At 47.8% G+C, this 24,599-nt stretch overlaps 1 protein-coding gene and 1 long non-coding RNA gene across 4 annotated transcripts in view; one reads left to right on the forward strand and one right to left on the reverse strand.

Annotated features, from left to right (window-relative positions):
• Positions 1 to 12,643: 12,643 nt before the first annotated feature.
• On the reverse strand, positions 12,644 to 16,176 carry LOC138836849 (uncharacterized). Its single transcript, XR_011375090.1, has 3 exons — positions 16,092 to 16,176; positions 14,286 to 14,547; positions 12,644 to 13,019 (listed from the first exon to the last, which is right to left on the reverse strand). It is a non-coding gene; the product is annotated as an uncharacterized lncRNA (long non-coding RNA).
• Positions 16,177 to 17,319: 1,143 nt separating this feature from the next.
• Positions 17,320 to 24,599, forward strand: part of Cep78 (centrosomal protein 78) — a 32,809-nt gene continuing 25,529 nt past the window's right edge. For 2 of the 3 annotated variants that reach the window (XM_070035792.1, XM_070035794.1), the window contains exons 1-4: positions 17,320 to 17,579; positions 21,328 to 21,500; positions 21,601 to 21,673; positions 23,353 to 23,456. In XM_070035792.1, coding sequence (XP_069891893.1) covers positions 17,339 to 17,579; positions 21,328 to 21,500; positions 21,601 to 21,673; positions 23,353 to 23,456 — 591 coding nt within the window. In that variant the 5' untranslated portion in view covers positions 17,320 to 17,338. The remainder of the gene's footprint in view (positions 17,580 to 21,327; positions 21,501 to 21,600; positions 21,674 to 23,352; positions 23,457 to 24,599) is intronic. The other variant, XM_070035793.1, reaches the window with a different exon arrangement.

Below are 24,599 nucleotides of genomic sequence, written 5' to 3' on the forward strand. Positions count from 1 at the left end.
AGCGCCACTTCCTCTGCCTATTAATTCTTAATCTGGCAAAGATTTTCTCCCATTTTGTACAGTCTTTTGGTTCAGGTAATTCGTTTTTTGTGTGTGCAGCAACTTTATAATTTGATACAATCCCACTTGTCAAGTCTGGTTCTTATTTCATGAACAACTGGAGTTCTATTCAGAACAGTGTTACCTACACCTGGAAGTAATTCCTGAAGATGTAACAAAGAGCATTTTCCCTCATGCTATGTAAGTGCGTGATCTGGAGAATGTTCAAATTTACTTAAAAGGTAAGCGTGGTTAAGTTCAATAACCAGGATTGGGGCTCTAGTGTGGTTTGAACTATTCCCCACGGGACCACCTGGTGCACTTTTGGTCCCCAGTTGGTGGTGGTATTTTGGGAGATTCTGGAAACTTTGGGAGGTGGAAGCTCACTAGAGGAACTAGCTCCCTGGGGGTGCGTCCTCAGGAGTGTCTTGTCCTTGGCCCTTTCCTGTCTTTGTTTCTGTTTTTGGTGGACAAAGAGTGAAGAAGAGCATCTGAGCATGATCCCATCAATTTTTATGTGCTGTCCAAGTCATCTGGCCAAGACACCATAGGTTAAACCCCTGACCCTACAAGGAAGACACATCCTTCTTCTTTTCAAATTGTTCCCTCAGGTATTCTGGCCACACGTGTTCGTAGGTACTCGAAAATAGCTATCACAGATCGATCATGTTGCAAAATGTTTAACTAGGCCAGGTACTGCTGGCTCACATTTATATTTCTACTCAGGAGGCTGAGATCTAAGGATCGTGATTCAAAGCTAACCTAGGCAGGGAAGGCCATGAGATTCTCATCTCCAATAAACTACCAAAAAAAACTAGAAGTGGAACTGTGGCTCAAGTGGTAGAGCACTGACTAGCCTTGAGCAAATAAGCTCAGGGGCAGCACCCAGGTCCTGAGTTCAAGCTCCAGGACTAGCACGTGCACGTATGCACACGTGTGCGCACACACACATACACACACACAAATTCTAACTACGTTTCCACGGGTGAAGCTTAGAAGCTGAGGTTTCTCATCTCCATACTCCCTAAATTCTTTACGTGTAGCTCTTTCATGTCGTTTATCTCACGCTCCTTTGTGCTTTGTTTATTTAAAAGAAGATCATGAAGTTAGAGGTGACCATACTGACTTCCCTGCAGGTCATAATATATTGCTTTGTGCAGATACACAATGACACATGTAATCCTATCTAGGTCCCTTTACAACATTATCATCTGTCAAAATCCAGGAGGAATTACGTTGTTCAAACAGAATTCTACAAAAAGTTATTTTAATCACTGTTTGAAAATTCAGCCATTTTGTGGCGCTGGTGCAAAATAACAGGAGCAATAGAAATACATAGTTGAAAAAGACTCTTTTGGGCTGGGAATGTGGCCTAGTTAGAGCGCTTGCCTGGCATGCATGAAGCCCTGGGTTCGATTCCTCAGTACCACATACATCAAGAAGGCCGGAAGTGGTACTGTGGCTCAAGTGGTAGAGCCCTAGCCTTGAGCAAAAGAAGCTCAGAGATAGTGCCCAGGCCTGGAGTTCAAGCTCCATGACTGACAAGATTATGCGGGACTTGCAAAAGCATATGGTGAAAATCCAGATTTTTCATTATATAGACAAGTGCTGAGGAGGCATACAAACACAGCTCCTTCTATGTTTTCCATGTGAACTAGTGCTGATGTAAGTTTCCTTTCCTGCTAGGTCTGGGAGAAGAAGTCTGCGCGCTGCCTTTCCGGCTACACACTTCTGAGGACGGAATCCAGGAGCAGGGTGGCAGCACAACCCCAATAAAAATAGCCTGAGAATGTTTACGATTCGGCCTCCTGGAATAGATCATTTCCATTTTTATTCTTGACATTTCTTCCTAAGATATCAACCTGGGGGTGGTGTCACATCCACCGTCTCTGGAGAGCTTCTACTATTAAGACTGGAATTTTGAATTTGAGAAGAGCTTAAAAAAAACAAACCCTCCCGTCTCCACCTATGAGCGAGAGGCATGGAGAAGAAGCGAAGAGGCATGGCGGCTGAATTACAGCTCCCAATGCTGTGCAAAGGAGAGTCAGCTCCATCCGAGAGCGCGTAGAAAGGAAACAGTCTCGTGGGAGTCATTCTGAGCGCCATTAATGAACCTTCTCATTGATTCCACAATGGAACCAGCAGGAACCCCGCGGGCCCCCGATCCGAAACCAAGTAATTATTCACTAGGAAAGGTAATTCAAGTGTGGCTCTTCTAGAAAATGCATTAGCCTATGGAAGCCATAATTTTAGATTAAAAAACGTACCCTGAGAACAAAGGAAATAAAGCGCAGAATGGAAAGAATGCAAGCTATAACGATGTAACCCCCCACCCCCGTTTTCCTTTGCTGGTTTTCTTCTTCCAATTCCAAATTACCTTTAATCTAAGAAGGGAAGTGACAAGCATCACAAGTCAAAATGACACGAAAGGAAACCATGTTCATGTTTGTAGATAAATAAAAACAAAACACCGAGGACCAGGAAGACTAATAATACTGAAATAACACTTGTCAAAATACTAAAACAACGCGTGGAATACGTGCTGCTTTATTCATAAATAAAAATACCTAGCAGCTGGTCTACTGACGTCCGTAATTTCATCGTAAGTTATATCCCAGGCTGTGCGCAGCCCCGGGTTACCGCTGTGAATGCACTCCTGCTGGTGCGGCCTGACAAAGGAAGCAAGCAGAAGGCTCCAGTCCTTCTCTCTCTCGGGCCCCTGAACCTTTCGTGGGATTGTGATTACAGAGTTCTTCATGGGCATAATCAATCATAAGAATTACCTTGAGACATCTAATAAACCTCAAGACTCAATTTCCTGCCCCAAGTTCAATGCCACCGAATTAAAACAAACAAACAAACAAAAAGCCTTTGCAAGCAGAACAACAACTCCTTTGCGACCATCACCTGTGGCTACTAGCAGGTGTGTGTTCAGATTGCCCCTGCGATTTCCTACCAGGCAGAAAACGAAGTATGTGATCTGGGGATCCCCGTTCTAAGCCAGACCTTGCAGAAAAATCCTCTAGACTCTGATCTCCACTTGAAGTAAAAAGGCAGAAGCAGGGCTGTGGCTCAACTGGTAGAACACCAGCCTTGAGTGAAAAAAACGAAGAGCACCAAGCGCCAAGTTCCATTTCTAGTGCTGGTGCACACACACGCGTGCACAAACACACACATACACACACACACACGCGCACACACACACGTGCACACACACACGTAGGATTTGGGGAAGTGGTACCTCACTGCTCCTCCCCCTCCTCCTCTTCCCCCTCCTCCCCCTCCTCCTCCTCCCCCTCCTCCTCCTCCTCTTCCCCCTCCTCCCCCTCCTCCTCCTCCCCCTCCTCCTCCTCCCCCTCCTCCTCCTCTCCCTCCTCCTCCTCCCCCTCCTCCCCCTCCTCCTCCCCTCCTTCTCCCCCCCCCTCCTCCTCCGTAATGAATGGCCAGTTGTAAACATCCCCCTGGTACCAACTAGTAATTAGATAGTTCTCGCTTTCATTGGTTCATAGTTGTGATCACCATTGATTTCCATGGGATCTGTAACCCATTAGCCATAGTCCAAACAAACAAGAATCCAAAAATAACATGGAGAAAGACAATGGCAGGTGTTTGGTCTTCTGCAACATTGTTATAATAACCAAAGTAGCCTTTGTAAAATGCCTAGTTCAGAACACACCTAAAACAAATGAGGCTATTTGGGGTGTGCCTAAGGAATCACTGCATTCTTACCACAGCTATGAAAATACTGACGTGATATAACCCAAATATTCCAGTACCTCTTTTCCCCTTTCTAAGTTTGCAGTTTCAAGCTTTTTTTTTGGCCATGGGGCCTGAACTCTGGGCCTGGGCGCTGTCCCTCAGCTCTTCAGCTCAAGGCTAGTACTCCGCCAGTTGAGCCACAGCACCACTTCTGGCCTTTTCTGCTTATGTGGTGCTGAGGAATCGAACCCAGGGCCTCATGCATGGGAGGCAAGCACTCTACCACTGAGCCACCTTCCCAGCCCAGTTTCAAGCTTTTTATCACGACTGTGTGTAATTTATTAGGATGTGTACCTAATCACCGTACCTTGCTCTGGGAAAGATTAAATTTAATGCTTGGAGAATGGAGGTAAAATAATGAATAGTCTTCTCAGTACTTTTAAGTCTCTAGACAAGACGGAAGCTTGTGAAGAGCGGGAGACGCTGGGCGCCGGTGGTCACGTCTCTGATCCCAGCAACACAGGAGGCTGCGATCTGAGGATTGCAGTCTGAAGCCAGCCCAGACAGAAAAGTCTGTGAGACTCTTATCTGCAATAAACTACTCAGAAAAATCCAGACGTGGTGCTGTGGCTCAAGTTCTAGCCTTAGCACAAAGAGAGTCAGGGACAGCGCTCAGGTCCTGAGTACAAGCCCCAGGGCTGGCAGGAAAAAAGAAAAGATGGAAGAAGTGGAGCCTGCAGCAGAGTTCACAGAGATCACGCCTGCGCAGAACCACTCTCTCCAGGGCCCATGTTTGGTGAGCGACATTGGCACTGGTGTCCCATGAAAACCCCTCAGGCTATGCCTGGTGTGGAATTATGATTACAGGACGGAATAAATAGTTCTTCTGTAATAATCAGTTCCATAAAAACTTTGACTAATGCATGGAGCTACAGTAGACATTGCTCTTCAGAGTGAGCTGGCACAAGAAGATAAACTCAAAATAAATATGTGAAGAGCAATGGCGGGCGTCATCGATCACACATTAAAAACATAAAAGGGACAATGCACCCGAGTCCGCAGGGGGAAGGATTCCGGAGATTGCTGAGTCCCTGTATAAGGTGTGGGGGGGAGGGGACTACAGGGAGAGACCCCTGAAGTGAACGGATGTTGATCAGAGAGGATATGTGTCACTGTCCGGTTAAAGGCCTCGCGCTGGCATCTGACTCCCTCTATAAAATTCGAATGCAGAGGCGCAGAATGTGTCTGGCGCTGAGTGATGGAGAACCGTGTAGAAAGCAAGTGTGTTTTCTTAGGACCAGATGTGGGTCATCCATGACAGATAGCCAGCCAGGAAGCATCAGGAATCTTTCCAGGGCCTTCTAGAAGGGGACTGGAACCACGGGAGGAGGAAGCCTGCAGGGAATCCCTGGAGCAGTGGATCCTGGATGCTTTGGGTCTGGAGAAGCAGCTGATTGAAGAAGAGACCTCCATTTGCTCATGCGGCAGAAACGGAAAGAGAAGAATCCCCTGAAGCAGCGGTTCCCACGGGAACTTAAATAAAAAAGCACGCAGCAGGAAAAATTAACCTGACAAAGCTATCCACTGGCAATACTGACCAAGTGACATCTTTCTTGTCCTCTTTTCCTCTCTTCCCATCTCAGAGGTCCTGGAGCCAAGACACCTTCAAGGAGAGAGAAAGAGAAAGCGCGCTCCCTCAGGCAGAAGAGAGGAGCTGACGGAGAAGTGAAACAGTTCAAGTCAGGAAAGAGAAGAAAGCTAACTCATCTCCGGATGTAAGTTCCAGGTCTGAGCTTTACCAGGGACTGAGAGAGTCTTCAATCGGACAGAGGGAGAATGTACAAGCTATGTTTTGCAACCGGATCACAAGGGGTGAGCTGGTTGCTGGTGGCTCACGGCTCTCATGCTAGCTACTCAGGAGGCTAAGATCTGAGGGCTGAGGTTCAAAGCCAGCCCGGACTAGCTTTGAAACAATTATCTCCAGTTAACCAGCAAAAAAGAAAAGATGAAAGTAGAACTGTGGTAGAGTGCCAACCTTGAGTGAAAAAACTAACATCCAGGCCCTGAGTTCAAGAGCCAGTTCTGGCACACAGACACCCAAGAACCTATCAATTACACCAGAGAGGACTTTTACTCTGCATATCCTTTATCTCGATCATTTTACCCTAGGGAAGACCTGCTGTAGCTTTGAGCAATCTATTTTTGTGGGTTTTCTTACGTTTTCAGGTCACTCGGGGGCTTTCTTGGCTAGATAAAACTAAGGGAGAAGGACTCCATTATCCTGTATCGAAGTTACACTAAGACTTTCCTTCTCGGGAGGGGGCGGTAAATCATAGCCACATGCCAGCTTTATGAATTAGAGACCTCTGCAACGCGCAATCGTGCTGCTCATCAAAAGCCAAAGCCTGGAGCGCAGGTCCAGGTCACGGTGTGGTACAGTGGGGCGTCTCCCTTGTAGAAGTGCTAAGGTTAGAGGTTATGCTCCAGCTCAGCAGGAAATCCCTGAACTTACAGAGACATCTTACCTGTGTCACCGTTTTTACCTTTACGTCCAGCCTGTCTAGTGGACAGCCCTGGTCCAAGGCCTTGAAATTTCTATTTTAGGGATTCAACCAGTTCCAGTGGATACTATAAACATTCTACCTACTAGCTTTCATGATTGCACACATGCACATGCACATGTGCATGCACACACACACACCATACCCCACACCACACATCAATACCATAGTTATAAAAACGAAAATGATCTGCATGGGCCGAGGATGTAATTCAGTACTTGAGGTCTTGACCAGACAGACAAGACCTCAGATGTAATACCCAGCACCGTGAAAAAGAAAAACCAAACTGAACCAAAACTACTAAAGATAAAAGGCTTTCCTGAGGTTGTCCAATGTCCCCCGGCTACAGGTACATTTACTCTATGTCGAGAAGCATTGATCTAAGATGAGAAGCTTTGATCAGTGACTGTCTTTAAGTGTGTGCTTCTGCTGGTCTGTCATCCAGAAGATGTCTTCCTGTTTCACACGTGTCTATTTGCAGCGGCTCTCTACTCTTGTGATTTGAGGGGTATGCAATGGGACCTCTCCTTGGTTCAGAATTGATTTTTCTTAGCTCAAAATTGGTTTCTTGCATGGCTGATGGAGAGGACTTGGTTTAGAGGATGTGGCGTGTGAGTGAACAGCCCCTTGACAGAGTAGAGAAAAACTAATTTAAATAGGAAATATGGGTAGGCACCAGATCTTAGGGAACGCCATAAATCACCCTGTGCTACGAAGCGCCGGGAAAGATAGAGGGCTAAACATGGACTTGTCTCCTTCTCACCCCGGTGGAAGACCTGAGTTTTTCAGTAAACTCTAAGAGATTACACAAACCAGGTCCAACCCGTGGTTCATGGAGTTGAGGGGGTTTTAGTCAATCCTGAATTCCAAAAATTGTGTGGAAGTATTGACTGTGTTTCTGAGAAAAGGCTTGAGTCTCAAGGAAATTGATCATCTCTCAGCTTCAGACCTACCTACCCTGTTTGAAAGTATAATCTCAGAATCACTAGAAAATACCATCAGAAATGCCTGAGAGCTGGGGTGGTGGCACACAGACGTAATTCCAGATATTTAGGAGGTGGCATTGGCATGAGGATCAAGGGTTTGAGGCCAACCCAAGAAAAGTCAGTGAGACCCCCATTTTATAAACAAGCCAAAAAGGTAGGGGTGTGGTTCAAGTGGGAGGCGGCGTGCCTAGTGTGCAAGGCCCTGTGTTTAATTTCTGGTACTGCAAAAAATAATTAGCCATGTGTTCTTCAAAACTCAGGTACAGTCTGGAAGCAGAGTCTCACACCTATAATCGTAGCTACTCAGGAGGACTGATTTTGAAGCCAGCCCCAGAAGAAAAGTCTGTGAAACTCTTATCTCCAATTAACCAACAAATAGTCAGAAGTGGAGCTGTGGCTCAAGTGGCAGAGCAAAAAAGTAAGGGACAGCACCCAGGCCCTGAGTTCAAGCCCTAATGCTAGAGCACACACACACACACACGCATACACACACGCATACACACACACACACGCACACACACACACACACACACACACACACACACGTATCAAGCCCAATGACTCAGGAATTTCCAGATAAATATTTTTAGCTTCCTATTTGTTTTCATTTTAACATCTTTCACTTTTATTATGAACGACAAAGAATGAGAAACTCATATAGAAAAGAATGAGACATTCATATACCATCCATCTAGACTTAACTAATATTAATACTTTGTCACATTTGCTATCAACCTTTCTTTTTCTTTTAAGGACAGAAAACATCAGTAACACATAGTCTTTCGATTGCAGTAGGCTCTTTCTAACTCGGAAGCTGGTCATATTGTTTCATTCTTCCCTATCTCTTTATTTTTATTTTACTTTGTATGCATGTATTTCCACACTGTAATATGCAATATTATTTTCATTTTTTATTTGCATGGATGTTATTTCTTACACACTATTGCTTTTAGGAAGCTAAACATTATGTTAAGGACATTCATCCCTTGATATTCCATTGATTTAGCATTTTCCAGATGAACAACAAAGACATTTTTAGTACATCCATCCATCCCTTGGTATCCATAGCAACTGGTCGGTCCAAGGACCACTGTCCTTACCTATTCCATCCTCCCTAGAGCCCCAAATTCCTGCATGCTCAAGTCCCTGATAGAAGATGGTGTAGTATCTGCAAAAACCTACAGAAATCCTCCTGCATATGTTATGCAGTGCTAAATTATTGACAATACCTAATACAACACAAATGCTGTGCCCACAGGCAGTCATTATACTGTACCGTTGAAGGAATAAGGAGAAGAAAAACAGGCTGACTACTGATGGACAGATGCAATTCTTTTACTTTTTTTTTTTTCTTTGCTGATCTAGGATTTAAATTCAGGGTCTGGTACTTGCTCAGCTTGCTTGCTAGACTGAAGTTATACTATATGGGACACGCCTCCAGTTCGGCTTTTTGCTGGTTATCTTGAGATAGAGTGTCATAGACTCTTCTGTCCAGGTTGACTTTAAACTGTGATCTCTAGGCATAAGTCACGAGTGTCTGACCTCAGATAGGAAGCTGGTGGGTTCTGAAAGCTCACTGTGTAAGTAAAAAGCTCCACTCGTTACATGGATAGAATTATTCTAAATTATATTATTTAACTATTGTTTAATTATTCGGTATTTGCAGCCTATATTTTTACTTACAGTATCTGGAAGCTTGTATTGAGGCAGCAAAACAGTTGTTAAAAAAGATCCTTCAGTAATTCTTAGGCACATCATGTAAGGATGCTTAGTAGCCAGTGCTGTTTGGTCATAAGGAAAATTACCATGCCGCCAATTAATTACTGGACAAGTCAGGCTATGTTACTTCTTCCTAGGGTCTGACACCGACTGCAGATTCGTCCGTCTAGAGGGGATTTGGGGTTCCTGAAAGCAGTCACGTGCCTCACACTGAAGAAGGGCCAGTTTCACAATGTGCAGGGGGCAGCAGGAAGAACTTTTTGTTCTGAGCCTCTCCAGCCTTTCAGTCTCTGGCTTGGCTTGTGTCTCTCTGTGTGCGGACACCAGGAAGTCTGGTTAAAACAGTTGCTAATGACTAGGCAGGAAGGCAACGCTTTCCTTCTGTTTTTCTACAACAGGGCATTGGCAGGCTAACCTCCATCCATTTGGGAAAGAAACATTGCCACCTAGTGGCAGAGCCCAGTGTCTTCCCAGGCTGCGGACAAAGGATGGAGTTCAGCTGTACCTTTTCAAGTGCACAGATTCACAAGTTAGAGTTTGGTAGCTTTCCGCTTACCATTCAGTGTGTAAACTTTAGCAGAATGCTGGGAGGAAAAGCCTTTTTACCAGAAGGCCTGGGCCTATAAAAAAAAAAAAAACCAAGTCTTTCAGAGAGGACAGCAAAATAACTAAGAATGGATTCCCTTCCATATACACTGCTGAGGATAAAATTAAACTAAGCAAAGCAAAGTGGAATTTGTTCAAAGAAACTTTTTTCCTGCCAAACACTATATGGATGGAAATAATTTATTTTGCAGTTTATAAAATGTCTGCATTTCTGATGCATTCATAATAACAAAAATGACCAAATTGCAGATACCAGTGGCTCATGCCTATAATCCTAGGTACTCAGGAGGCTGAGAGCTGAGAATGGTGGTTCAATGGGGAGACAAATCAAGCCACTCTTATCTCTAATTAAGCAGCAAAAAGCTGCAAGTAAGGCTGTGGCTTAAATGGTAAAGCACCAACTATGAGTGAAAAAGCCAACTGAAAACATGAGGCCCTGAGTTCAAGCTCCAATACTGGCACACACCAAAAAAAAAAAAGATCAATTATTAATACACAGGATCTCGTACAGAAGAAAAGCATTGAGTTGGCTTCCATCTGAGACTCCAGGTCCAGCTAAGTGCTTCCTAAGTCCATCTAATTGTGTCATCTTTAACCCTTACCAGCCAGGTTCTGAGGCTTGTGGTCTCACACGTGTGCTTCCAAAAAAAAAATCTTGCCATCCGTGTAGAGAAACTATGTAGTTAGAAATTTTCAAAGCGCTTCACACCTTGTCTTTTCTTTTCTCTTCCCTTCTTTTTTTGCTCCGTAAAGGAGCTATGGTAAGTTTAAAAGCACAGTTTTTTTCACGGTCACTTCTGACTATATCAGGTGTTTTATAGACAGGCCCCCATGTGCGGTGGCAACAGGATTAGATTGCTGTTATAATATATATTGTCTCTTCCTTGATGCTGAAGAACAAGGATTTCACAGTGGCTTCATCTTACAGTTGGCGCCTGAGTTTGTACCACTTGCTTCAATGAGATGGTTTTACATAGAAAACAAAAAAGGTATTTTCAACATTTTAATTTTGAAACAGTCTTCTCTTTCACCACCACGTCCTCCTCATCCTTCTCCTTTTCCTCCTCCTATTCCTCCTTCTCCTCCTCCTTTTCCTTCCTCCTCTTCTTCCTCCTCCTGTGTGATCCTGGAGACTGAATTTGGGGCCTCTCATATGCTAGGCAATCACTCAACCCCTAAGGTAAACCCAGCCAGAACCTGTCTGCCTGACCTCTTCCTATGCCTTGGCATCCTCTGAGAAAGAGATCCAGGCAGCAGCTGGATTCTATTTTTTAAGATAACTTTAGAAATCACAGAACTTCACAGTGCTAAGTTGTACTGTATCTGCAAAAAATATGTTTGAATCCAAACCATCCCCCTCCACCTCTGAAGAGGACCTTATTTGGAAATCAGAAGTTCGTAATTAAGATGAGGTCACTTTGGATTAGAATGGGCCCTGATCCAATGTTAGTGACTCTAGAGTAAGAGGAAAATGTGGACAGGGGATTCCCAGAGGAAAAAAATGACCCATGACAATAGACGTGGAAGTTGGACTGATGAGCTATAGGCTAAAGAAGGTCAAAGATTGCTATCTACTATCAGAACTTGAACTCAGGGCCTAGGTACTGTCCTTCAGCTTTTGTGCTCAAGACAAGTGTTCTACTACTTGAGCCACAGCTCCACTTCTGGCTTTTTGGGTAGTTACTTGGAGATAAGAGTCTTACGGGCAGGCTGGCTTTGAACTGTGATCCTCAGGTCTCAGCCTCCTGAGTAGCTAGGATTGATCCATCAATCCTAAGAGTGATCCATCAGCATCCAGCTTCTCTTTTCTTTCTTCATGATACTGAGAAATAAACTTGGGGCCTCATACGTGCTGGGTAGGCACTCTACCATTGTACTATGGCCCTGGCCTGAAGTTCTAGTATATTTTTAATGGGAAGTTGAAAGCTACTGAGCTTAGAATCCTCTTCTTTCCAAGTGCTGGAGTCAGTGGAGGTTTATCTTGGGAATCCATATTTTCAGAGCAATAAGAGCTGAAAACAAATGTGTTTTTAAAAATGTAATTCCACCAACAATCCCTTGGGCTGTGCCTTCTCCCATGGCTTATGTCTGTAACCCTAGCTGTGTAGGACTCTGAGATCTGAGGATTGCAGTTTAAAAACAGCCTAGGAAGAAAACTCCATAACTCTTATCTCCAACTAACCACCAAAAAGTGGAGGCGTGACTAAGATAGTAGAGCACCAGTCCTGAGCCAAAAAGAAAAAGCCACGTGAGAGTGTGAAGTCTTAAGTTCAAGCCCCAATACTTGTACTGTCTCCCGCCAGAGGGCGGGGGGAAGGTTTTGCATGGATGTCATCCTCAAATTTTTATTTTGGGGAGAATTGTTCGATTTATAAGTATAAATTTTATTGTAATATTAAAACAATTTTATTGAGCTACAGTTCACACACCCTAGTTTTGTCCATTTAGTATCTATTGTTCAGTGTTGTGCAATCATCACCACAAACCAATTTTAGAAGTTTTTTAGTGTTTTGCCAGTCCTGGGGCTTGAACTCTGGGCCTCCACACTGTTCCTGATCACCTGAGCCACAGCTCCACTTCCAGCTTTTTGTGGTTAATTGGAGATGAGAGTCTCAAGGATTATTTTGCCTAGGCTAACTTCAAACCTTGATCCTCAGCTCTCGGCCTCTTGAGCAGCTATGATTATAGGTACAAACCACCCATGCCCACAAGTTTTATCAAATTTTTATCCTTCCTCTTGAAAGATATTCTCCATTCTTCCAACCCCATCTGTCCTAAGCAAATGACTAGCCACTTCCCATCTCTTCAGATTTTCCTGTTCTTAGCAGAACCTATGTATAAAAGTTACAAAGTATATTATTTCACAAGTAGCTTCTTTCACCCTGCATAATATTTTATGGCTCATGCATGCTGTAACATGCATCAGCGTTTAATTTCCTTTTTATGGCTGAATAACATTCCATCCGAAAATACTATTCACTCATCAGCCAATTGACATTTTGTTTATTTCTAGTTTGGGTATTGCCAATATATTTCTATGAACATTCATATACAAATTTTTGTGTGGACTTGAGTTTTAATTTCTCTTGCAATTCTGTCAGCTTGGATGTTGTTTTAACATTCAAGTCGTTTAAATAGAGACTTAAGTATAGAACCTTGAACATGAGAAAAAGAGCCCACGTGCTCTTGTGGAGACTCATTCATTTACACATCCGTTCACCAACTCACAGATCAGGATGACTATGTGTATAACACCACCGTGGAGATCCCAGCCCCACAAGCCATGGCTTGTGTTTCAGACATGTCCCACGAAGGCTCGTTCAAGTTCAGAGCAGAGAAGGAAGCCACATCTTGCTTGGATTCTCACCGAAGTCTTCCCGGAGAAGTAGGTATAAGGTGAGGTTCCTAGCTGGAAGGAAGTGAAGACGAAGAAACAATGACACCTGGGAGGGATTTTTTAAAAAAGCAGATCAAAGTCAAATATGCAGAGCTTTCGATGTCAATCTTAAAGAGTGTAGACGAACTTTCTAGATGACCTTTCTAGACGTCATGGGAAGTTTTAGAATGGAGCAATGATGCAATCAGAGAGTTAGGACTGGTAAGGTATGGGGAGAGCCTAAATGTAAAAGAGCATGCCTTTCTTTGAAGTGTAAAATACAGATGGGTCAGAAATGATAAGAGTGCGGATAGAAGGACGGGAGAAGTAGGAGAGATGCTCCAAGGAGACACGGTCCAGTCTTGGCCATTAGTCGATTCATTCAGCAGATTTTGTCAGCAACAGTGCCAGCCACTAAGGAGGAAAGAGTAAGCAAATGAGATGTGATCCTTTCCTCGCCGCCAATGGCATTTGTTTACCTTAAGATGGATGTGAGGAAGGATGAAGGGTGTGAATGAAAGTTACCTGAGGCTCCACGCATCCGTGATGAGGGGCCTGCAGGGTCAGGGAAGAAAGGAATGCTTCCTGGACAAAATGACATGGTGGGCTGGTATAGAAGGGTGAGGAGAGGCGAGTTAGGTGTAGATTAAAAGGCAAGACATTCACACGGAGGGGACAGCATGGACCAAGACTCTCCATAAATAAGCAGGCCTGGAAGGCGGTCACCGTGGGAGGGGTTCCTGCGAATGGATGGGTCTAGGATAGAAGGTAAAGCTGCAAAGCTGGTGTGTATCCTGGAAAGAGGCAGTGTACCCTGCACACTAGTGCTATTCCAGGTGTGAGTAAAAGGAGATAAGGAGCTTAAAAAAAATAATGTAAGTAAGCTCACTGCTCCTTATAGCAAGAAAGTCTTGTGAGTGAACAAATAGCTGGTGGGAAGCTGGATTCAGGTGTGTGTCTGGGGAAATGAGGTGGGGGGAGGGGAGAGGGTGGGGCGAGGCGGGGGGTGGGGGCAGACCACGAGGAGAAGAGTGGGAGAATCCAGTCATGAGATCCAGGCATATACGTGAACAGGGAACTAGGAGGATTGGGGAGATGGATGGGGTTGGGAAAGATGGGGGGAAATGCTGGAAGGAGTGGCACTGATCGACATGCACGGTACTCATACACCGACATGCTGAACGGAAACCCTGTGCACAAAGAGAGAGGGAAAATAGTGCCTGGACAACAGCGCCGGCACGTTCACTGCAGACGGGAGTTGCACTCCGAGGCAAACGCTCGGATGCTGAGCACACTCACCAGGCCCAGCCAGCAGCCTGTCTGTGAACTCCACATCAAGTGGAGCCTTTTCTGTACATGAAGAGCAATGGGAAGTCACAGAAGGAGTTGAAGAGCCGGTGGTGGAAGCCCCGCTGTGGAGTGTGAGTTGGGAGGCAGACAAAGTTAGAGGAAAGAAGGCCAGGAGCTTGTATCCTGTTGTAGACAGGTGTTACTACAGCTGAGGGAGCCAGGTCATGGGAATAGGCTGAGCGTGGAGGAGGCTAGCCATGGTGAAAGCCATCTGCAAGAGAGAAGAAAAGAGGAGCGTGGCCGGGCGCTGGAGGCTCACGCCTGTCATCCTAGCTACTCAGGAGGCTGAGATCTGAGGATCATGGTGGAAAGCTAGTCTAGGCAGGAATGTCTGTGAGAGTCTTGTCTCCAATAACCACCAAAAGAGCCGGAAGTGGAGCTGTGGCTCAAGTGGTAGAGCACTAGCCTTGAGTGAAACAGCTCAGGGACAGCACCCAGGCCCTGAGTTCAAGCCACCAACAAGCACAAAAAAGAAAGAGAAAGAAAAAAGAATATGAGCAGAAGTCTTAAAGTAAGAGCGCTTGTACGGTTAGCCAGACGGACATCTTAGAACAAAACCCTCTGCTCTATGGGCTGTGTCATAAAGATTAATGTCAGAGATGGGCAGATGGCATCAGCACCGTGGCGCAACAGAGAAGCTGGCCGGGAAGTCAGGTGCAATGATGCTGGGGTTTTCTGGGAGTAGCGACTAAGATACACCCTGATGTTATTAAACTACATTCTAATCAGTACCTCCAACTTCACAAGTCAATCTTTATGTGTACCAACTGCCTACCCCACCCCTTACGGTGTCATTCTGCTTTCCTAATAAATCGCTCTTTATTACGTTCCTAGTCTTTGTGCCTCTTTTGCTGCGCCTAGGGAATGAACTTTGCTCATCTTAGGCACTGTATCCAGAAACTCAGGAACATCTGGGCTACCCCAATACTGCTAACAGTTGGAATAGAAAGAACTCAGTGGGTGGAAAAGGAATGCTATAAATGTAGTGTCTAAGGCTAGGCCACAGGAATCACCGTTCTAGAGGCCAGAGCCCAAGAAAAACTAACATTTTGTTTTGTTTTGGTGCCATTCCTGGGGCTTGAACTCAGGGTCTAGGCACTGTTCCTTTTTTATTTTGCTGTCATTTGAGCCATAGCTCTATTTGTGGTTTTTTTGTGTGTGTTAATTCGAGTTAAGGGTCTCATGGACTTCAAAGCTGGACTGGCTTCAAACCATGATCCTCAGATGTCAGCCTCCTGAGTAGCTAGGATTACGGGCCTGAGCCACTGGTCCCTGACTAAAATGAATGTTTTTAAACAGATTTTGAATGTCAAAAAGATGTCTCTGCCTAGGGCAGTAGCTACAAGATATTAACAGATGCTCTTCTGGTGTGTTAAAGTAGAATAATTTTAAGACCCGAATAACTTCTTCATATGCATTCAAAGCTTTAAGACATCATAAACATGTATGTTGCAGTTTGAATACAAATGTCTATATTTGAAGCAAATAAAAACAAAAAAGGTATTGGCTGTAGTCCCTTCCCAGAACATGGTAATCACAGTCCTCAGGAAGTGAGTCTTTGTTTAAGACTGAAACAGGCTGTGTTGTCTTACCAGAGATCACTTTGTTTCTGTCTAGCATTACCTTAATTTAATATTATAATAAAAAACCAAAGCATAGAACTGAATTTTCTTACCACTAAGTGAATTCTAACTTTATTTTCATTAGCTATTACAAGGAACACAGAGAGAGTGTGTTAAAATTACTACATCATACCTACAATCCTAGCCACTTAAGAAGTTGACATCTGGAGGATCATAGTTCCCAGCTAGCCTGGGCAGAAATGTCTGTGAGACTCCAACTTCACGATAACCAGAAAAAAAAGCAGGGTTGAGACAAGGCTCAAGCAATGTGGCAAGCAGGCAAGCAGACAGAGGCCCCGAGCTCAAACCCTGGTGCTGGCAAAGGAAATTAAAAAAAGGAAATTACCGTCACTTAGGACTCAAGTACACATTTGCATTTCAATTTACGTTAAAAATTATTACCAATAGAAAACAATTAAACTGAACTCTTGGTCTACCTGCTCCAAAGAGGAAAACAACCACAAGAACAGCTGAAGTCCAGCAGGGCGGGACTGGAGGCTGGGCATGGGCTGCGTAGTAAGACCTTGTCTCAAACACAAAAATCAGCAAGTGTTGGGGCCTCACCCTTGAATCCTCGCTACTCAGAGGCTGAGATCTTAGGTTCTAGTCCAGCTCAAAGTCTGAGCAGGACTAGAAGTCTTTGAGATTCTTTATCACCAATTGATCACCAAAAAGACAAAAGTGGATCAAGTGGAGGAGAGTTAGCCCTTAAGCCAAAAGCTCGAGGACAGCAATCAGGCCTCGAGTTCAGGCCCAGGACTGGACCCCCCCCCCCCCCGCCCAAATTTGGACAATTCTTCATCTAAATGTGGCCACTGCGAGACTGGGGACTCATCCGCTCCCCACGAGGCTGAGATCTGAGGGCTGGGGTTCGAAACCAGCCGCGCAGGAAAGACGCTGAACTCGAAAACCACCAAAAACAGCCAGAAGTGGAGCTGCGCGGCTCAGCTGGAAGAGGTCCAGCACGGCCGGGTTCAATTCCAGCTCCAAGTCCTCCGCCCCTCCCCCGCCCAGTGCACTGCTTTACCCACAACTCACAGCCAATGATCACTCCGCATCCCCAGACTCCGCCCACCCACCCACCACCGGTGGGCCGAGCCAGCCGTCCCGGCCCAGGCCCCGCCCCCGGAAGGCGTGGCCCCGCCACCCCGCCCTCGGAGGGCGTGGTCTACGTGCTGCCGCGCCGGCAGCGCGATGACGTGTACGCGCGCCGCGGCCCGCCGGAGCCCGCCCGCCCGCCTTTCAGCTGGAAACGCGTCCCCGCGCTGCCCGGGGTGCTAGGCGGGCGCCAACGGCCGGGTCGGCGGGGCCGGGGACGGCACGGGGGCGCGGCGTCGAGGGCCAGGCGCAGCCCGGGGGGCGCGGGGCCGGGGGCCGGCCATGATCGACTCGGTGAAGCTGCGCCGCGCCAGCGCCGCCGACTTCTTCTCGCACTACGAGTACGTGTGCGCGCTGCAGGACGTGGTGCCGCTGCCCGCCGTGCGCGCCCGCCTGCGGGAGGGCGTGCTCGACCTGCACGCCGACCGCCTGCGCCCGGCCGACTGGGCGCCGCTGCTCGGCGCCCTGTGCGTCAGCCGGGACCTGCCGCTCGTCTCCATCAGGAGCGCCTGCCCGCCGGCAGGTAGGGGGCGCGGGGCACGCGGGCGCGGGCGGCCCGCGGGCTGGAGCCCGCCGGGGGGTGGAGCCCGCCGGGGGGTGGAGCCTGCCAGGGGTGGAGCCCGCCGGGGGGTGGAGCCTGCCAGGGGCTGGAGCCCGCCGGGGGGTGGAGCCTGGGGCTCGGGGGTGGAGCCCGCCGGGGGTGGAGCCTGCCAGGGGGTGGAGCCCGCCGGGGGTGGAGCCTGCCAGGGGGTGGAGCCTGCCAGGGGGTGGAGCCCGCCGGGGGGTGGGGCCTGGGGCTCGGGGGTGGAGCCTGCCAGGGGCTGGAGCCCGCCGGGGGGTGGAGCCTGCCAGGGGTGGAGCCCGCCGGGGGGTGGAGCCTGCCAGGGGGTGGAGCCTGCCGGGGGGTGGAGCCCGCCGGGGGGTGGAGCCCGCCGGGGGTGGAGCCTGCCGGGGGGTGGGGCCTGCCAGGGGCTGGAGCCCGCCGGGGGGTGGAGCCTGCCAGGGGCTGGAGCCCGCCGGGGGGTGGAGCCTGCCAGGGGCTGGAGCCCGCCGGGGGGTGGAGCCTGCCAGGGGGTGGAGCCTGCCAGGGGTGGAGCCCGCCGGGGGGTGGAGCCTGCCAGGGGGTGGAGCCTGCCGGGGGGTGGAGCCCGCCGGGGGGTGGAGCCTGCCGGGGGGTGGAGCCCGCCGGGGGGTGGAGCCCGCCGGGGGTGGAGCCTGCCGGGGGGTGGGGCCTGCCAGGGGGTGGAGCCCGCCGGGGGGTGGAGCCTGCCAGGGGCTGGAGCCCGCCGGGGGTGGAGCCTGCCAGGAGGTGGAGCCTGCCGGGGGGTGGAGCCTGGGGCTCGGGGGTGGAGCCTGCCAGGGGGTGGAGCCTGGGCCCCCAGGAGGTGGGGCTTGCCCGGGGGTGGAGCCTGGGGCTCGGGGGTGGAGCCTGCCCAGGGGTGGGGCCTACCCGGGGGTGGAGCCTGAGCCCCTGGGTGGAGGAACAGGTGCTGGGTGTGCGGTGCGGTGCCCAGTGCTAGGGGATGGGTGCGGGGGGGGCTGAGTACTGGATGCTGGGTGCTGGGGGAGGGTGTCCAGTGCTAGGGGATGGGTGCGGGGGGCTGAGTACTGGATGCTGGGTGCTGGGGGAGGGTGTCCAGTGCTAGGGAATGGGTGCGGGGGGCTGAGTACTGGATGCTGGGTGCTGGGGGTCGGGGGCCCGGTGCTAGGGGATGGGTGCGGGGGGCTGAGTACTGGATGCTGGGTGCTGGGGGTCGGGGGCCCGGTGCTAGGGGATGGGTGCGGGGGGCTGAGTACTGGATGCTGGGTGCTGGGGGTCGGGGGCCCGGTGCTTAGGGGATGGGTGTGGAGTGCTGGGTGCTGGTCCTGGAGGACATGTGCGGGGTGCTGGTGCTGGGGGACGGGGTCCCGGTGCGGAGGACCAGCAGGTGCTTTAGACTGGTGTGCGGCCTGTTGACCAAGGCCTGCTGTCGTAGGGGAAGTTAACATGACCCACGCTGCTGCAGGGTGTGCGGTGTGAAGATGTAGGTGCTGAGCACAGCACTTGGAAACGTGGTTAAACTTCGGAGGAAGACCACCGGGTCGCCAAAATTACTTGTTCTTTATTTGAAGTGGTTGGGAGATGAACACATCCAGTCCTCCCCTCCTGCATGGTTTAGCAGGCTCTCTGCCACTCAAGACACTTTGTCCACCCGAAGAGGAGGTTTCTTATGTGGTTGTTTGTGTTGGTACTGGGGCTTGAACTCGGCCTGGGTGCTGTCCTTGAGCATTTGTATGTTCAAAGCTAGTGTTCTGCCACTTAAGAACCACATTTCCACTTCTGACTTTTTGGTGGTAAATGGGAGATAAATGTCACACAGACTTCCCTGCTCAACCGGGCTGTGGCTTCAAACCTCTGTCCTCAGCCCTCCGCCTCCCGGGCAGCTAGAATTACAGGCCTACGCCGGCCATGCCTGGCTTGTAAGAGGTTTCCAAAGGACATTGCAAGTATAAATGATTTACAACGCCAGGTACTGTAACTGGGGATTGCAGCCGTTGCATTATTCGGTAAAGGGGTAAATGCTGTTTTTTTTCTGCTACTTAACACATTTTGTACATTTGCTGAGTCCAGCTGCAAGAGGCTCGCATCTTTTATTCGTAATCACCATGCGAGAAAAGTAAAGTGAATCTGAATACAGTCTAGGCTGTTCCAGAGGGGCAGTGGGTGAAGCGTCTTGGAGGCTTGTTCAGATCCCTGCGGTAGAGATCTTGAAACGGACTCACAGCACAGGCAGGATAACCAGTTCTGCTGGCTTAGGATGACCTCCTGGGTGCTTCTTCATATTTATTTTATTTTTTTGTCGGTCTTGGGGCCTGAACTCTGGGCCTGGGCGCTGTCCCTCAGTTCTTCAGCTCAAGGCTAGCGCTCCACCACTTCAGCCACAGCGCCACTTCCAGTTCTCTGGTGGTTTATTGGAGACAAGAGTCTTGCCTGGGCTGTCTTTGAACCGATTGATATATTTTTTAAAAAGTAGCACATAGATGTTTGAGGCAGCCTAGGGTTTCAGTTCCAGAGCTTCCCTTCTGATCTGTGGCAAGTCACATAAGCCTTAAATACGTGCTGTGAAAGAACAGACATGAGTCCAGGGGCTGTGGAGACCAGAGAACCACAGGTCAGACCCAGGGAAGGCTTCCTGGCGAACGGGCCATCTTTTCAAAGCATGCGCAGAAGCCGAGCTCCAGATGGGAGGGGGGTGGCTTGCTCAGAAGTCCTATGGCAGGTTGGGGACAGGACAGAGAGCTGAAACCGGAAACCTGCTGGAGCTGTGGAGATGAAATGCTTGTTCTGTCAAGGAGTTCGGTCATGGAGAACCACTGGAAGATCTGAGGTAGCAGCTCCTTATGGCTTCCATGTGGCAAGGGAATTAAAGTAGGAGGAAGGAAGAGCGGTAATCCAACAATCCACATTAGCCTGATGATCTTGCCTAATACTTTACACTGAGTATAAGAAGAAATACATTTGTTGCACCCATTTCTCTTCAGATATCCTTAGCTGAATCTTCTTCATCTCTTGCACTGAGGCAGTCTAGATATTGCCGTTTGGCCGCCTTGCTCAGCCTGAATTACGCTTTGCTTGTACTCTTGCAGCAGCTGCGAGCCGATTTTCATTTCCATCAGTCCCTCCGCCTGCTTCAGTTCAGACGATCTTTCTAAATGAGAAGCGAGACTTCACCGCCTACAGCAACTCCCCCGCCCAGCACTCACACATGTTGGTTGCACAGCTCATTTTCTTCCTTCACAGAGGGACCGGCACCCAGCCAGGGTGCGTGTGCCCCTCTGGGTGAAGCGGCTGCCTCCCTCTAGTCATTTCCTTTACCTAATTGGACCTTCAGCCAGCCCAATTCCATAAATTGGTCATTGGACTCCCTGTGCAGCAGTAACCCTAGTTCTTACTGCTAATACGATGGAAGCCCATTCTCTCTCTGGCTTTCCGACTACTTGGTGTAGTCATCTCACCTGCAGTTTTCACTGTGCCCAGCGGGTGTCAGGCTTAGGTGACTTTGCCCCGCTCCTCTCCTGTTGCTAGTGACTCCCCCAGCCCAGTCCTGTTTGTGTCTTTATGTATGTTTTTTGGGTTTTTGTGTCTCATGGCTTTAAATTTTCATGTGTCTCTTTTTAAGGAATCTTAAGGACTTGGTTCATTTCTTCGTCTTAAAAAAGCACAGAGCAGAGGCTTTTTAACGATAAACTGTGTGATTGTAGTCACTAATTTTACAATAGCTTTGCTTTAGATTCTGACGTAAACAGAGTTGGCAGAAGTCGTATTCCTGCAATAAGATCCAAAGATGTGACCTTCCAGCTATGTAAAGCCCTTAAAGGCTGCTTGAGTGTATCAAGTGTCCTGAGGAACCTAGAGCTAAATGGACTGATTTTGAGAGAGAGAGATTTAATTACTTTAACACAGGTAAGCCTCCAGTTTTCCCTTCACAGGTTTGATGGTTGATTTAGGGCAGGGAAGAGGGGATACTATTGAGTACCTTTGTAACGTTTTCCTTCTATTACAGGGATTGAACAAATCGGCTTCTTTGGTGCACCTGTCTCTTGCAAATTGTCCGATTGGAGATGGCGGTGTAGAACGTGAGTTAAATTTTTTTTTTTTTTTTTTTTTTTTTTTTTTTTTTGTCGGTGGTGGGGCTTGGAACGTGAGTTAAATTTTGCTCAACGGTTTTCCTCTCCGTCTGCCCTTATGTTAGCCCTTGTGTCATGCTAATCAGTCTCTGTGTGGACCTTTTTCTGACTTCTGCCTCCATCCGGGTTGTCTCCTGTGCATGCTTTAAACCTGGGTCTATTTTCACTTCTTGTCATGAAAGCTTGCCAGGTCGAATGAATACCCTCTGAAGGTATTTTTCTAAAAGTTGTGTTAAACCATACACTAACCACACAAACATATATTATCCACATAAACATAAACTGTTTTGGTATTCTGTCTTTTGTGTTTGTCTTTTGGGGTTTTCCTTTGAAAAATATTTTTGGGAAGGGCAATAACATGATGTAAAGATTTTGGAGGGAAAACCTATCATTACTTTTACATAAGTAGAGCATCTGGGGGGCTGGGAAGGTGGCTCGATGGTAGAGTGCTTGCCTAGCATGCCTGAGGGCCCTGAGTTCAATTCCTCAGCACTACATAAGCAAAAAGAAAAAAGCCGGAAGTGGCACTGTGGCTCAAGTGGTAGAGCGCTAGCCTTGAGCTGAAGAGCTGAGGGACAGCGCCCAGGCCCAGAGTTCAGGCCCACGACCAAACCCCTCCCCCCCCCAAAAAAAGTAGAACATCTGTTATGCAACGTTAGTGTACTGTGATGTGTGCAGTTATGTGAATGTAAAAGATCAGCCAGCCAGCAGTCTCTTTGGTGCGTGTGGGTGTGTGTGCGTGCATGCCTGACGGTGTTACAGAAGTGGTCAGAGAGGATGACTCTGGATTGGAGTCGTGAAGGATTTATGCATGTTCATTATGTTTAGTGAACACAACTTGAGAGAACAGAGTTTCTGGTCCTCCATATTCTATTGCTGTTCTAGTATATTTGGCACTCATATAGAAATTAATATAGTTAATATCATTGATTTATAGTTCACAAATTGTTGATGGGTAATCAGGACCAAGGTATATCATTGGAAACAAAAAAAAGAGCTTTTTAGGGTTTTTGCCCTCCTACCTCTTAAAGACACCTGGTACTGTACTGTGAGGCTATGTGCAAAGTTCAGAATACTCAGGTTTAACAACTGTAATAGGTACTGTGTTATCACGGTCACCAGAATGTATGCGAGGACCCCTTGAGGTGGGCTCATTTATTGTGGCTTGTGATTCACAGTTCGGTCCATGGCCACTTGGCTAGCGGGAATGTATGATGGAGGAGCTTCTTTACCTTAATCCTGACAGAAAGCAAAGACATGAAGGGGCCTGGCCGATCCATCCAGGGCACTGTCTTGATGGCCTCCTTCATCCATTGAGGTCCCATCTTCTACAGTTTCCAGAATCTCCCAAAATAGTCCCACTAATTGGGAGGCATCAAAACAAGAGCCAGCAGGGCACATTTCATATTTCAAACTGTAACAGCAACTAATTTAATTGAGAATTCAATTATTGCTGTAAATTGGGAAAACATTTTAGAGCACACCAATCCATTGGTTGTTTGGGAAGATTGTAGAGAATAACTGCAAGAATACATCTAAAACCCGGCACAGATGAAAGGAAGTGCCCAGGCTCAGCGCTGTCTTCATCTGATGGTTTTCATCTGATTGATTTCTTTTTCTTCTTTTAGTTATTTGTCAAGGTATAAAGAACTCTATCAGTCTCAAGACAGTCAACTTCACGGGGTGTAATCTGACTTGGCAGGGAGCAGATCACATAGCCAAGATCTTAAAGGTGACTTACGTTCAAAAATTTTTGGAAATATACTAGATGATTAAAGCATATTAATAATTTAATAGGAAATGAGCATTACTTTTGTTTTAATTCATACAGTGATTAAAGTTGTTTTTGTGTGGGAAAGACATTTATTACCAAGCTATCAGTTATGGGGAGTGGCTGGGGAGGGGCTGAGCGGTGGTATTTTGGGTGTCGGCCCTTTCTCTCTGGCTTCCTGGGCCTGCATCCTGCGCTCCTTATCCAGGTGCTTGTTCGCAGGACGACCTTTGCCTGCGGGGAGAAGGAGCTGCCCACACACTTATTCTTCCCTCTAAACAGGCGTTCAGAGTTTGGCAGATTCTTGCCACAGGGCCCGAGCAAAGGCTCTGCCCACCACCTGCATGTCCGGCACATGATCTGGGCCAGGCACGTGGTGGGACAGCCTTTCGGCCTCGGGAGCGTAGGCTCTGCTTCTCAGCCCCACGGCCCCGCCAAAGGACGGGTGACGGGGTCAGAGGTTAAAGTTCTAGTTTCTTTTTTTTTTTTTGGTCGGTCGTGGGGCTTGAACTCTGGGCCTGGGCACTGTCCCTCAGCTCTTCAGCTCAAGGCGAGTGCTCTACCACTTGACCTACAGCGCCACTTCCGGTTTTCTGGTGGTTTATTGGAGATAGGAGTCTCACGGTCTCTCCTGCCCAGGCTGGCTTTGAACCGTGATCCTCAGATCTCAGCCTCCTGAGTAGCTAGGATTACAGGCGTGAGCCACCAGCGCCCGGCAAAGTTCTAGTTTTATTACAAGAATAAGACCAGTGTTTAGCTTGAGTAAGTATGTGCTTAATCTTACAAATAAGGTATTTGAAGTATAAGAATGCCTTGTGGACATGGTTTTTGTTTCACTATTTAAAAACGTAGCATTGAAAGAAACTATGCTGTAATCTTCAAATTACTTTGATTCAAGTACTAACTGCTATAATTTATAAATACACTTCAATAAATGCAGTTAATTTTAATGACAACAACAACTTTATAATGGTTGTAATTCCTGTAGTCCAAAAATTACTTGACAGTCTGACACGAACCTTTCTTGGAGTTTGATGTTGTAGATCAGGAACAAGGGAACTGTGGCCTGTCCACCAAATCTACCCTGGCTCCTATAGTTTTGTC

The sequence above is a fragment of the Dipodomys merriami genome, unplaced genomic scaffold, assembly GCF_024711535.1.
Source record: "Dipodomys merriami isolate MVZ:Mamm:240054 unplaced genomic scaffold, mDipMer1.0.p SCAF_26, whole genome shotgun sequence".
NCBI lineage: Eukaryota > Metazoa > Chordata > Mammalia > Rodentia > Heteromyidae > Dipodomys > Dipodomys merriami.